This window comes from Netta rufina, assembly GCF_964035555.1.
Source record: "Netta rufina genome assembly, chromosome: 1".
Classification (NCBI taxonomy): domain Eukaryota; kingdom Metazoa; phylum Chordata; class Aves; order Anseriformes; family Anatidae; genus Netta; species Netta rufina.
Genome location: NC_140123.1, coordinates 182569246 through 182582749, shown reverse-complemented (window position 1 = coordinate 182582749; position 13504 = coordinate 182569246). Strand labels below are relative to the sequence as shown.

Genomic DNA, 13504 nt, shown 5'->3' with positions numbered 1-13504 from the left:
ATATATATTTTTTTTTTTTCCTGTGGTCAATGCAGAAGTGCTTGTTTTGTTAATAAGGAGCAAATCAAGCTTCTTCTCTGTCATATAAACCTATGGTTTTGTTTTCTTGTTTTTGAGAAAAGTATGGTAGGAGAGACCCAAAGCACTATAGTAATGGAGAGAACTACAGGCAGAAATAAAGCCAAATGGCAATGAAGAATGCTGTGCAAAACAAGGAATGACCAGAAAAGAAGGAGACAATGTTAATCAGAAGACTATAATTTTTGTATTTTTTCCATATAGAAATGGTCTTGGATTCCATCAAAATGTCATTGTTAGTTACTATTTTGTTACCTAAACAATAAACTATAAAAATCTTTATAACAATTAATTACTTACTTTCTGGATACTTGTATCCTCAGTAATGTACCTGAGCCTCAGATCAGAGCTCTCTTTCAACAGTTTTACAGTCATAGCATGCCTATTAAGGCACCCTTGTATTTCCAAGCAATCACCTTAGAAGCTTCACTATAAGAAAAGAATGTGCAAGAAGACTTGGTAAGATTAGTGTGCACAAGCAATGCCATGCATTAGGTATGCAGCAGAAGAAACCGAAATTACACATAAAGTGCGAGACAAACTGTAACAATGCAAATCCCTTCTCCACTGACAGTGCTTACATACTCACTGCAGGTCTCGTTGATAACCGTGTTCCCCATAGGTCCTGACACTCCACTGATGTGACCTAAGGTTTGTGTGAAATGGCAGCATACAACTGTGACTGCATAGAGACTAAATTATTGATAGCAGTTTTTGTTTCCTTCTGTTTTTTTCCCATTATAATAAAAAGGGATTTTTCTTACACTATAAAATTGCTTTTAAGACCCCAGAACACTAAATATCTAAGTAAATAATAACAAATTAAAGTGCAAAATCTGTTACTTACCCTTCTGCCCTCCAGACAGCGCTGGAGTTCAGGCTTAGCCAGCACAGAGTGTTGGCAGTTGTGGGGCTGCCATGTTATTGCTCTCCAGTCGCAGGTTCTGTTGTCAGAGCAGCTGAGGCAAGGGACAATCCACTGCCCTGGAAAACAGCAACAGGGTATCAGCATCTCATCTGTATTTTTGTGAGTAACCTTACTATTACGAAATGAGTGACATGTTCTCAAGCCTTTTATCATGTGAGTTTTCCTCAAATTAAATCTGTCTCTACCCTTTGAAGAGACTATTTCCTTTTTCTGCATTCCTTTGCATTTAGCAAGCATGGGAGGTTTTGCTTTTTCTGAAAGAGTTGTGAATGCTCAAATTTGACAGTAGCGTGTGAGTTTATTTCTCAGTTCACTTTGCCTTTCTCACATCAGCTTGTCCTTTCCCAACTGAGGGGATAAAATAAAGGCAAAGAGGTGAGGAGGCAGAATGGGGATAGGATGTATCCATGGTTCAGAAGCGTCCAAAGACAAGATTCATTCTCATCTATCAAGATTCATTCTTATTCTGATCTAAAAATTGGCTGGTTGATCAAAGCAAGACTTTGAAAGCCACTGGATTGAAAAATGAAGCAAGAGAGAGGATGGCTTTCCCTCAGCAGTGCCCATTTCAATTTGGGAGAATTCAGACAACCACACTGAACAACACATATATGCATTTCAGGTGGTTGAAGTTAGTAAGATGAACAATATATGTGCCTGATCCCTATTTAAAAAAAAAAAAAAAAAAAAAAAAAAAAAAAAGATTTTGCAGTTTTCGATTGTAAAATGGGATTATCCAAAGTCAGTGGGTTTGAGGCATCTGTTAGGTAAGAATGAATGCTTTAGTTATTTTGGTTCTGTAAAGCTGTTTAATTCCAAAATCCTACTGGAAATCAGAGGGATTCTATGTGTCTATGACTGTGTGTTACTATGTAGTTATGCCAGCAAAATCTGCTTTTTCCTCAGATTAAAGGAGTTACACACAAAAAAAAAAAAAAAACGCCCCCAGATTCTTGTGTCTTGTGTCAGTGCTATCAAGCCTTGTTAGCACGCTTTGCTTTCTACTTGCAGACCAGCAAATGGTTCCACCAGCAAATAAATGTCTGCAGAGCAGACCTGCAGCCTCTCCTACCAGACAGCAGTGCAGCAGCCAGCCTGGTGCGCTTCTCAGCGTTTGATATATTGTTATGACACCAGAAGCCATAGCACAAAACAAGGCTGCTATTTATCAATGTTTATGAGGCCAGGGGCAGAGTGGGAGGCTGAGCGAAGCAACTCTGCCAAGCCCCAGAGGCCTTGGAGGAGCTGGCTGCTACCTCAGGAGAGAGGAGGTTTCCGGGGAGGCAGCCTGTGCTTGAACTGGAGGGAAGTCCTAAGCAAATGCTTTGGTCAGTGGCAGATGAAAGTCCTCCCAAATAAAACTGCCAAGAATTGTTTGTACAGGAATACGAACTGGCACCTCTGAGGGCAGAATGCCTCCCACAGTGCTGCAACTGTGCAGCTCTGTCTGCTGTGCAGCCTGCCCTGCTGCAGCTGCTTCTGCTCCGTGCCAGAAGCACCCCATGTCAGCTACACTTGCAGGTGATGTGAAGAAAATGATGGCAGGCTGCAAATAAATGAAAGTCAAGACAATGATGTTATCACACTTTAGAACCTAGCTTCTAAAGGCGACCATTGGGCAAGCGGCCTGTTTCGGCAGAGAAAGCAGAGAAAGGCAGAAGGGAGCGCTCCGGGCCATGGTGCCAGGCCATGAGCAGGGAGGTGGAGCTGCTGAGTGCTCCTCGCACATAGTAGCTTCAAAAATCACTTTCTTTGTGTCCTAACCACCAAGCTGTGTGTCCTTCTTGCCAATTGAGTACCGCTTAAAGTTCAAAATCCTTTAGGACAGAACAGTAGTATAGTTGTAACTTTGTAATTTATTTGGGAGAAGAGAGGCCTGACCTTTGGTTCTTGGGTGAGACCTTACATAGAGTTTTTATCCAGGGAGTAAAGTGAATTTTTACCTAAAGCTACACAGTGACTACCCAAGTTTTGGAGCTGGGCATGCTCTTCCACCACTGAGGCCAGGCATGCTTCGGCACTCCAAGATTTCTGTGGCCAGTGGTAGATCACGTTCCCTCAGTGCTCCCTCTGTGCCCCATCTGCAATCTGTGGCTAAGTGGTCATTCCCAGCTTCACTGCACTCAAGTAGATAGACTGAAAAGTGCCAGGACTCATATAACACAATAGTAGGTGCCATAAAAATACCTTAAATTGCTTTCAGCTTTCTGAGTATGGATATAATGGATAGTTGGTTTGAGGTTTGGACTCAGAGACTACCAATGCTGTACAGTTTTTCAAAAACAATCTGATAGTTGTTTGGGGCAGTGATTTATATCTAAAAAATAAATGAAAACTGGGCAGTTTTTGCCTGACATTGCAATTTTTCTTTCAAATCAAATACATAAAAGTTCTGGCAATGGCTACAACATCTGAGATCCCTCATTTTATGGAACATTCTGCTTTACTTCATATATATTTATGAGCTGATTTGGTTTAGGTAATAAACTAGAAAAGGAGAACTACATAAAATGAATATTAAGGATCTGAAATGTCTGAACACTAAAAGTTTAAACTTTGGCAACTGAAAGTGATAAGCACCTTTTGAAAATCTTTAAAATTGTTTGATTCATATTCAATCACTGAGAAAAAAAATCTCTTTTTTGGGGGGGTATATGCTAAAGACGAGTGGCAAAAAAATAGAGAACAATGACATATCATGGAAAACCCATGTTTATAGGAAGCACTGACATTTAATGTTCACAGAGTGGATGCAGTTGCTATATTTACATAGACTTTTAAAATTATGCAAATATATGCATTTTAAATCTAGTCATTATGATTTTTTCCTCCTATAACTTCACAGCACTTAGTCACTGCATTCCTAACCTTCACAAATAAAATTTCACTAAAACATAAAATGAATCTTTAATATGAAAATGTAACAGTAAAAATCACAAACAATATTGGGTTGGAAATTAAACACATTTCTATTCCAATTGTAAGGTTGTGGAGGCTGTTTTCTTTTTTTATATTTTTGTTTGTTTGTTTATTTTTTTCCACTTATGTAGGGTAGCAGCACACAATGTAGCTTTCAGCATAATTTCAGTGAATCTGTGTTTTGTGCTGCTTCAGCTGAGAGCACTGATTTTATCAGGCTAAGGCAAGTTTACCTAGCATTCACTGAAGGAGAGAGCAAGCGTTAGCTGTTGTGAGTTTAAGTTTATTCCCAAACTGAAGCTGCTAAATACAAAGTTTTATGAAAGCCTGTAAATAACAGGTTGCCACAGAAATAGTGAAGGTAAACTGGATTTTGGGCTCATTAAAGAGGCTTATCAGTTGCATACATAAATCTTCTGCTTAGGATAGGAGATAAAACATTGCCTGTACTCCTGTAAATAGCTCTCTTTAACTGGTATGAAAACAAATACCCTTTGAAAAAATAATCAGGACTATTTACCTGTATTTAAAAAGCACACAAATGTTAGCCTAAAGTCACAAAGTTTTAACCAATTAAGGATGTACACTTAAATTGAATTTATTTATTTATTTTTTCTTCTGGACAGGGCTTTCAGCCTCTTATTTTTATTCAACATTTCCCATTGGCATAGCCACAAATACATAGATTTTATGTTCAAGATCAAAAACAAAGATTTTATATAGTGCAAACAATTATCCACAGAAAAGGAAAAAAAAGTCTAAACTGAAAACTCATATCTGAATTTAAATATTTAACTAAGCTGAAGCTAAAAGTAGTTTGTTGATTTGTGTCTAGTTTACTTTTACATTTGGTGTCTGTTTGGGATCCTAACACTTTTAAAAGATGTTTTCTCCAGGAATAGGTTATAGAAATATTTATTTTTTCTTTTGCTTTTAACTACATTAATGGAAAACACACATAACATTATTTTTAAAAGGATATGATTTTCATGCTACAGAATAAAATGATCTTAGACCTGCAGACTTATGTTCAAACTGACATTTACTCCTTGTAATTAAGGGAGACACTCATTTGGTTCTGCATCAGCTTGTGTCTGTGTTGAACCTAAATTCAGACAGCCTCTGAAAGGCAAAAAGAGAGTTTGTGCAGAATTATGTTGAACTGGCTACAGTTCTGGAAAGTGGGGAAAACTGAATACTACTAAAGCATGTATGTCATAGCAGAGAGGCACAACTTAGAAGTGAAGCTGTGATCTCTTAATGCATAAGATTTTGTGAGTGTCTGCAAATTTCCACAAAAATTTCCACCAAATTTCCACAGACTGCAATAGTCTAATTCACCTGCAGGACTTCAGAACAGCTTGGGGTCCTCATGGTCCTTACACAATCGTCTCTCTCTCTGAGGAGCCAAACACATGGTTGCTGCTTACTGACTGCTTTGTCATTAATAATACCGTAGCAATACTGAACAGAGAGCTGTTTTTTCTATGACAATGGGTTAAAAACTGAAATCAAAGGGGATTTTCTAAAGGCAAAAGGATTTTTTTTTTTTTTTGCTATAAAAAATCATAATTTCTTTCTGTGATCCCAACAAGATGTAAAGACTGAAACTTCCCCTGTTTAATATTCACCTTTGCATATATCAGTAAAAGAGAAAGAAATGTGTAAATCAAGTACATATTTGGTAAGATGCTGAGCGTCCTCTAGAGAACTGTGCCATGGAGTGTAGTAGGATGGGAGTAGTCAGTTCCACCTTTGGTTAGACCCTCTACTACTGCCTCTATGCCATATCACAGGAGTAGAAATGAGGCATGAAATCCTAGTGACACTTCTCAGCTTTACCATCAACTTCAGAGAAATTAAGGTTTCATCTTTGCCTCTGCTTCCTTGCTTCAGCCTCTGCCCATGTCTGCATCAACACGACAAGCTTTGGCCAGCACAGATACATTTTGCTGCAATAGAAAATCAAGTATTCCCGTACAACTAAGCCGTTAACTAGCATAAGAAGAACCTATGATGCTGCCTTATTTCTTCTTAAAGGAAACAGGTCATGGGTTGGCTTCTCTGAAAATTTAAGTTATTTAAATAAAAGAGACGTTGCAGCTTTAGTTGGGAATTTGCAATTACTCCCATACGTGTTAGGAAAATGTCCACTGTCAGGACTACGATTTTGTTTTATTGTTACAAATTTTGAATGATGTTGCACAAAAAGCGATTTGTTTGGCTCCAGTTCCAAAACTCCAGTTCCAGTTTGAGGCTGTGACACACATGAAACTATACAGCCACTTCTTGCTGGATACTGCACATGTCAGTTCTAGGCTCATTAGACATCTTTTGGCAATCTTTCACTTCATAAGCCAAAATTATTCTTCCCTTTTTTATAGACTTGTCCTTTGAGACTACATTTCCTGAAGTAGTTTCCATTTTAAATCTATATGTTTTTAGCAATAAGCTTGTAAATAGATTTTATATTCAGCTCTCCTTAGCTAGATATGGTATTCACAAGAAGCACATTATATTTAAAGAGAAGGAGATTGTCTGCCCCAGAAGGACTCTTCTGTCAATTTGGTTTGGGCTTTCTAGTCAGGAGGTTTACGTCCTCATGTATTTGTAGTGGGTTTACGTGGCAAGGTTTTGGTAGCAGGGAGCCATAGGGGTGGTTTCTGTGAGAAAGATCTAGAAGCTGCCCCATGTTTGGGAAGGGCCCCATTGTTTTCCAGATCCGAGCCAATAAGCGATGTTGTTTTTCGCCTCTGTGAGAGCATATTTAAGACAGGGAAAAACGCTGCGCCACACAGCAGCCGGGAGAGTGAGAGGAGCGAGGAACAGCCTTGCGCCAAGGTCAGTGTAGAAGGAGGGGGAGAGGTGCTCCAGGCGCCGGAGCAGAAGTCCCCTGCGGCCTGTGGTGAGGACCATGGTGAAGCAGGATGTCCCCCTGCAGCCCATGGAGTACCACGGTGGAGCAGGGTTCCACGCTGCAGCCCGTGGAGGAGACCACGGTGGAGCAGGTGGCCCTGCACCGATGGAGGCTGCCGCCTGTGGAAGACCCCTGCCGGAGCAGATTCTGGGCCGGACCTGTAGCCCGTGGAGAGGAGCCCACGCAGGAGCAGGTGACCCGGCAGGAGCTGCTGCCCGTAGGGGAGCCAGGTTGGAGCAGTTTTCTCCTGAGGGATGGACCCCGTGGTACGGACCCATATCTGGAGCAGTTCTGGAAGAGCTGCTGCCTGTGGGAAGCCCACGCCGGATCAGTTCATCAAGGACTGCATCCCGTGGGTGGGACCCCACAGCACAGGGGACGAGAGTGACCGAGAAGGAGCGGCAGAGAAGAAGTGCTGTAGACTGACCATAACCCCCATTCCCCGTTCCCCTGCGCCGCTCGGGGGGAGGAGGTGGAAGAGGGTGGATGGGGGGAAGGTGCTTTTGTTTTTTTTTCCTTTGTTTTCTCACTTCTCTCGCTTGTTAGTTGTAGGCAATAAATCTTACTATCTCCTTATGCCGAGTCTGTTTTGCCCGTTACAATAATTATTGCGTGATTTTCTCGTCCTTATCTCAATCCTTGAGCCCTTTTCACATATTTTCTCCCCATTCCTCTTTGAGGAGGGGGAGTGAGAGAGCGGCTGTGGTGGAGCTCGGCTGCCCACTCGAGCGGAACCACGACAGTATTAACATAGGCTATTTTGTGCTTCTTCATGATTCATAACTTGTGTGACTAAAACGTGCTGTCAGGTACAGCAGTGTCTCCTTTGTGTGTTTCCTTCATTTAACACTGAAAAACAAATATAGGTCTCTATGTTTCATACCAAGTGAAAACATTCAGGCAGCTCAAGCATTTCTGTTACTTTGTATTGATTATTCCTCGAGTTTGTGCAAGTTCATTGCTGTGAGTAGCTGCTCCTATCTACAGGAAGATTAAAAAAAAACAAAAACCACATTTGTGGTAGTAGATCATACAGGAGTTTGGTTTTATTTTTCATCCATCTAATAAAGAATTAAAGAAAATTACTTATTGTCTAATGCAGAAGCAACTTAAGCCATGTATAGGACTACAAACACAAGTAGTCCTATGGATTACTCATATTTGTTAAGGTAAATAAATATTCATGCAGCTGTAACCTGAAGAAGAATACCTGCCATTCTACCTATCTTTCTTGATCATACTTGTTGATATATAACCAGTACTTTAAAAAAAGACATTTCAACCACACTATTTTGTCCATCTTGTTATTTCAGACAGTGACATGTAAAAACAAACACTTTATTGTTTGCTTAATTTGAAATTGTAATTTTTTTGTTACCAATAGAGAAGTAGAAATATAAAATTGGAATGAGTCAAATCATATTCTTTTTCAAAAGTGGTTTTTTTTTTTTTTTTTTTTTTTTTTAAGTTTAGACAATCCCTTTCAGTTAGAATAAATCATCATTTATTTTAATATTTTTGGTGTTTTGATGGAAATATTTCAATGAACTTCACAGGCTAACTGACAATAACACATGAAGTGTTGCATCACTGGTAATGAACTTGTCGAACTAAAAATTGTCACAAACTAATCTGATTTTAAAAATCTGTAACTCTTACAAGGAATTAGTTATATCTATTGTTAGGTTAGTACATGCGCATAGAGAAGAGGAAATATTTTTTTCTAGTTTTGCTTTGGTGAAGCGTGTGAGCTAGTTCTCAGAAGACAGAAGATTAAGTACAAACCTTTTGTGTCTCCAGCTTCGCAGGTCTTAAGCACTGTCTGTGAAATTCTGAAGAGGTATTCATGAGACAGAGGCTGCAAGCCACAGGACTCCTCTGGATGGATTTGAGAACCACAGTCCTGAATTAAAATGAAAGGAGTGCAAATTACAGCACTGCACCTGGATATATGTGGATACATGACTTTGAAATCCTCTTCAATGATACATAAGGAAAAATATTTGCAGTTGGTTCTACAATTCATTCTTACTTAGCTCTTTGATATTTTCTTAATATGAAATTTAAAATCCTTTTTTTTTTTCTGTTAAAACAATGGTTTTGTAATAAATTATCCCAATCTACAGTCAATGTACATGACACTACATCATTTGCTAAAGATAAAAAGAAAATTTGTTAAGGCAAACACTTACAACATTCAAGTAATGATATTTTGTCACTATTTATCATGAAATCTCTACTTATTTGCTCATAGCAATTTTGTATGCATATCTGCCATTCTAGGGAATGTAGTTCTATCATGAAATGCCTCAAATTAGCTTGAGAACATACAGGTGCATAAAGAAAGAAAATTTTAGAAAAAGAGAGAAAAAATATATTCAAGGTGATATGAGACTTTTTTTTTTTTTTGGTAACTCTAAACAGGTACAGTATGTGTGGCTGTACAAATTGCTTGTTATAACTTTGCTTTATTGTTTCTGAAGAGAAATAGCATAGCTATTTTCAATATCTACTTTAGGACAAAATGGATCACATCTTTAAAGTGCTTTTCTCCCTCGCCTGTAAAATGAGTTTTAGAATGATTCAGAAGCACGTCCACCTTAGTTCAGTTGAATTTCACTTCAAATTACTTTGTAAAAAGTAAATCATACTGCATTGACAGTTTCCAGTTGTTTCATCAGAAGATGGGAGCTTTCTGGGGTCAGTATTAGATTCAGGAAGAATGTTAACTATCTTCTATTTCATTGTTTCACCTTCACTTCTGTATTGTTACAAACTCAGCAGAAGACAATGAATGTTTTCTATTTTTATTTTCATCAAAACTGAAAAGCTAACAAAAAAAAAAAAAAAAGAGAGAGAGACTTAAAATAGTGGAAAAGATCGAAAAGATCATTTTATGGCAAAAGAGAAAATATTATGAAAAATTAACCATGGAAATATTACTTAATGTGTTTTTGTTTCTAAATACTCTATGAAAAATACAGATGGTACCCTTTTTGGATAAACTGAATGTTAGTAATAGTAACATTTAATTAGTTACAAACTACACAGATGGAAATACACTTTTACTGTACTGTGTTAATTTCAAGAAAGAGTATTCTTGAAACTGAAACAAAGAATAAAATGCAATTTCTCCAAAAATAAAAAAAAGGATTTCATCAGTCTTTTCTTTATAGAAGAATGATGAGTTCTATATTTATTTTTGACAACAATAGTAAAATTAATTAGGAAACTGTCATGAACTATCTTTCACTGTTTCCATTAAATGCTACATCTATGATGTTACGTCTAAATTGAACCAATGAGCAAATAACAATTATGTCCTCATACTGTCAAGGTGAAATTTGACAGTAGGATTTGTGGCACTGATATCGGTGGAGATATGAATCTGTCCTGGAATTTAATAAATATGGGGCTGTCTTGATTATCTTAATGAAAAGTAAAGTGAAATAATTATCTCATACTTAACCTGATTTCAATTCATTACATGGTTAAAAAAAAAAAAAAAAAAAAAAAAGTTAAAAAATCTTCCTGTTGACTTCAAAGGTCTCAGGTCATCTTTGCATAAAAGGTCAGAGAAACAGCAGATACCTGTGGGCTCTTTTGCACAGTTGTCCTGTTCTCTGCTCTATAATAATGCTCTATTACTAAGGAAAGCTGTTATGACAAAATGAATGGCACTGTATCTTCTAGCATCAAACTGTGATGTTGTCTTGGAGCCTCTAGGTCTGGACACACGGTGCAGCTATTTGACAGTATTACTTCAAATAACATTAACACCAGAAAGCTCCTACCTTGCAGTAAAACAATTTGAACAGGACTTCACAAGAAAGCCTGAAATTCCTGAATGAGCTGCTATTGCTCTCAACATAGTGCAATAAAATAACTTAACAGGGATTTTCTTGTTCATACGTCTGCACAGGGTATGTGTTTAAACAAAAAATAAACTGATTCTAATTGAGTTGTGCTTAATATGTAATTTCCATCTAAAACAACAAGATCAGGGAGAGATTGTGAATCCCTGAACAAGCCTTATTTGTTTCATCTTTCTTTTTCTAGGATACCAATCTCTTCTCATCAACATGCTTAATATAATGTGCAAAATTAATCTGTGGCTGCCACAGATCCACCACTATACAGTGCATTAAGAGCTTTATTAACAGCTTGGAGATTTTTTGTTTGTTTGTTTGTTTGTTTGTTTTCTTCAGGTGCTGCAGTGATGTGACATGCTTCTTGCCTTTCCAAAAGATGAAGCATCTTGTGATCTTACGTATTTTTACAATCAGTCACTCATGGCAAAGATGAGAGCCAGACATGTAAGCTTAAATAACAGCTCTTGCTCTGTGCCTGTTCTCCCTACAAACCTTCATTTTTGAAAAGCAGACGTAAAAGACCCCCTGAAATGTCTGGACTAAAATCAACAGAAAAGTTCCCCTGTACTAAGTACTTCAGTGCACAGCTAAATCTGACTCTTAATGAGACTGGTTTGGTATTTTATTAGTAGAGTTTCTTTTATCTTTTCAGAAGATTTGCTGGAAACTAACAAATAAAATAGGAATAAAGCTTTCCCATGTACAACTAGAGACCTTTCAGTCAATGTCAATTGAGACGGAACATTTCTGAAGTCCATCTGCTGTATGAAGAGAGAATTGCTTCTCTTCAGAGTACGCTCTGATCAATGGGAATGGTGGGCTCAGCACTTTGAAAAACGTATCTGTTCTGCTCTAATCATGTCTGAGCCTGCACCCACCCAAAGCACTGAACACCAAATCTATTAATAAAGAATCAGTATATCTATCAGAATGTTTTAAACTAAACAATAAGAAAAATATAACTGAGCTTGCAGGAATTCCTTTTAGCATTGCATACAACCAACACATATCGAAAATCCCACATCCCTTTAACACCCTAAGCCCACACATGTCTGGGTACTAGTTTTGGCAAAGAAGGGAGGAGACCTTCCCATCTTTTGTGCTCTGACCCTGCAGCCTTTGGCCAGCACTGCCCATCACTGACCCTGGCAGTCACCCAGCTGTTGTCCAGCATGAGAGCCAGCCCATGTCTCCTGAGGCACCACAGCCCTGCCTCACCTGACAGTATAGATGCTGTCAGGGCTGCCCTGTTTCCTTGGACTCTGTTTACATTTGAGACATGACAGAACAAAGCTTACTGTGAAAGAGGTAATTCTGAAAGCTTTCCTGTTGTTCTTCGTAGGCTTGCTGACTTCAATTTACTTGATCTGGTTCTATTTAAATTGACCCAGGGTTTTCTCATGAAACCCTTTCAACCCTCTTCTTGGTCCATCTTTTTCTATGACTTTACACGTAACTAAAACTGGATGAAAAGTGATTAAAAATGATGCTATGAAAGGAATTCTAATGAAATTAGTCAAAGAGTGAGCTCATGAAGCAGTGAAATTGTATCTTATTGCTAGGGAATAAATTGTGAGCAGATGGATTAGTTCCACTCTATCAACTTTATTAATATGGCAGTAACAAATGAAGGAACAGTTGGCATATTGACTTCTATTCAATGGCCTCCCTCTGTCTGGCTGTATTATTCAGTGATAGATGAACCCCCAAAGAATCAGAGGTTCAGGCTGGTTCAGATCAACATTCAATATTAACTTCATTAAACTGAAGCTCCTGGGTGCACAAAACAGGTCTAGAAAGCTCTTATATAAGGTAGTCTCCTAACAAATTTCAGTACACTACTACTTTTGTCTGGGAAAAAAATATTATTGTTTTTCATCAAGCACTAAGGCATATATGAAGATATCGCCTACATCATAAGACACACCAATACATTAAACAGACAGATGGGGATTAATGGGGTGAACTGATGGACTAGCATGTCCATGTATTGCAGCTATATTTTGAAAGGAATTGCTGCCACTGTTTTGTAAGGAATCTAATGTGCTTCATCTTTGAAATGGAATATTTCCCCAGAGACACCAAAGGCACTGTCTTGAAAAACACATTCAAAGCCTATGAGATGCTCAATTCAAAAGGGATCTGGAAGAGGTCATAAAAACATTTGAGAAAAATAGTTTGGGCACTCACAGGGTTGGAACATGCAGTGCACAGACATCAGTAGGAGACTGGGAACGATATAAAAGCTGAGATACTGGACATATTGTCAAGGCATGGAGGAGACATTAGAGAACAGTTTGAAATGTGGACAAAGTACAGCCATCAGCCCAAATCACTTTCAAGTTCTTACAGTGCTGCTATTATTATTTTGTCTTAAGAATACAAGCATACCATGCATTACAGGATTTTTCTCTCAGTCACAAATTTTTGCTGAGGATTTTTTTGGGGGGGGAATAATATCATATGCTTTAATCATTGATGGAAGAATATCTTTAGTATCTGCTAAAAAGCTTCTGAAAATCCCAGTAGGTCCCTATCTACAAAGACAACTGCCTCAAAGCACACACAGATTATATGGACAAATACAAGTAATCTTGACACTACAGCAGATGCAATGTGGCTTCCTCTGCACTCGGAAGGCTAACCTCAGAGAAAGCTAACTCTTTTGAGAACTGAGCACTACTAATCAAGAGAAAATATTGTAAGCTTCATACCAGTTTTTAATATCTCTCCATGTGTGTGCAGAATATAAAATAAGTAAATAAATAAATCATTTCAATCTATGAAGAA

The 13504-nt window shown here is 38.1% G+C and overlaps 1 protein-coding gene across 2 annotated transcripts in view; it reads right to left on the bottom strand.

Annotated features, from left to right (window-relative positions):
- Positions 1-13504, bottom strand: part of CPED1 (cadherin like and PC-esterase domain containing 1) — a gene marked incomplete at its 5' end in the record, with an annotated part of 146404 nt that overhangs the window by 17104 nt on the left and 115796 nt on the right. For both annotated transcript variants that reach the window (XM_084291203.1, XM_084291204.1), the window contains 2 exons: positions 926-1062; positions 8628-8745. In XM_084291203.1, coding sequence (XP_084147329.1) covers positions 926-1062; positions 8628-8745 — 255 coding nt within the window. The remainder of the gene's footprint in view (positions 1-925; positions 1063-8627; positions 8746-13504) is intronic.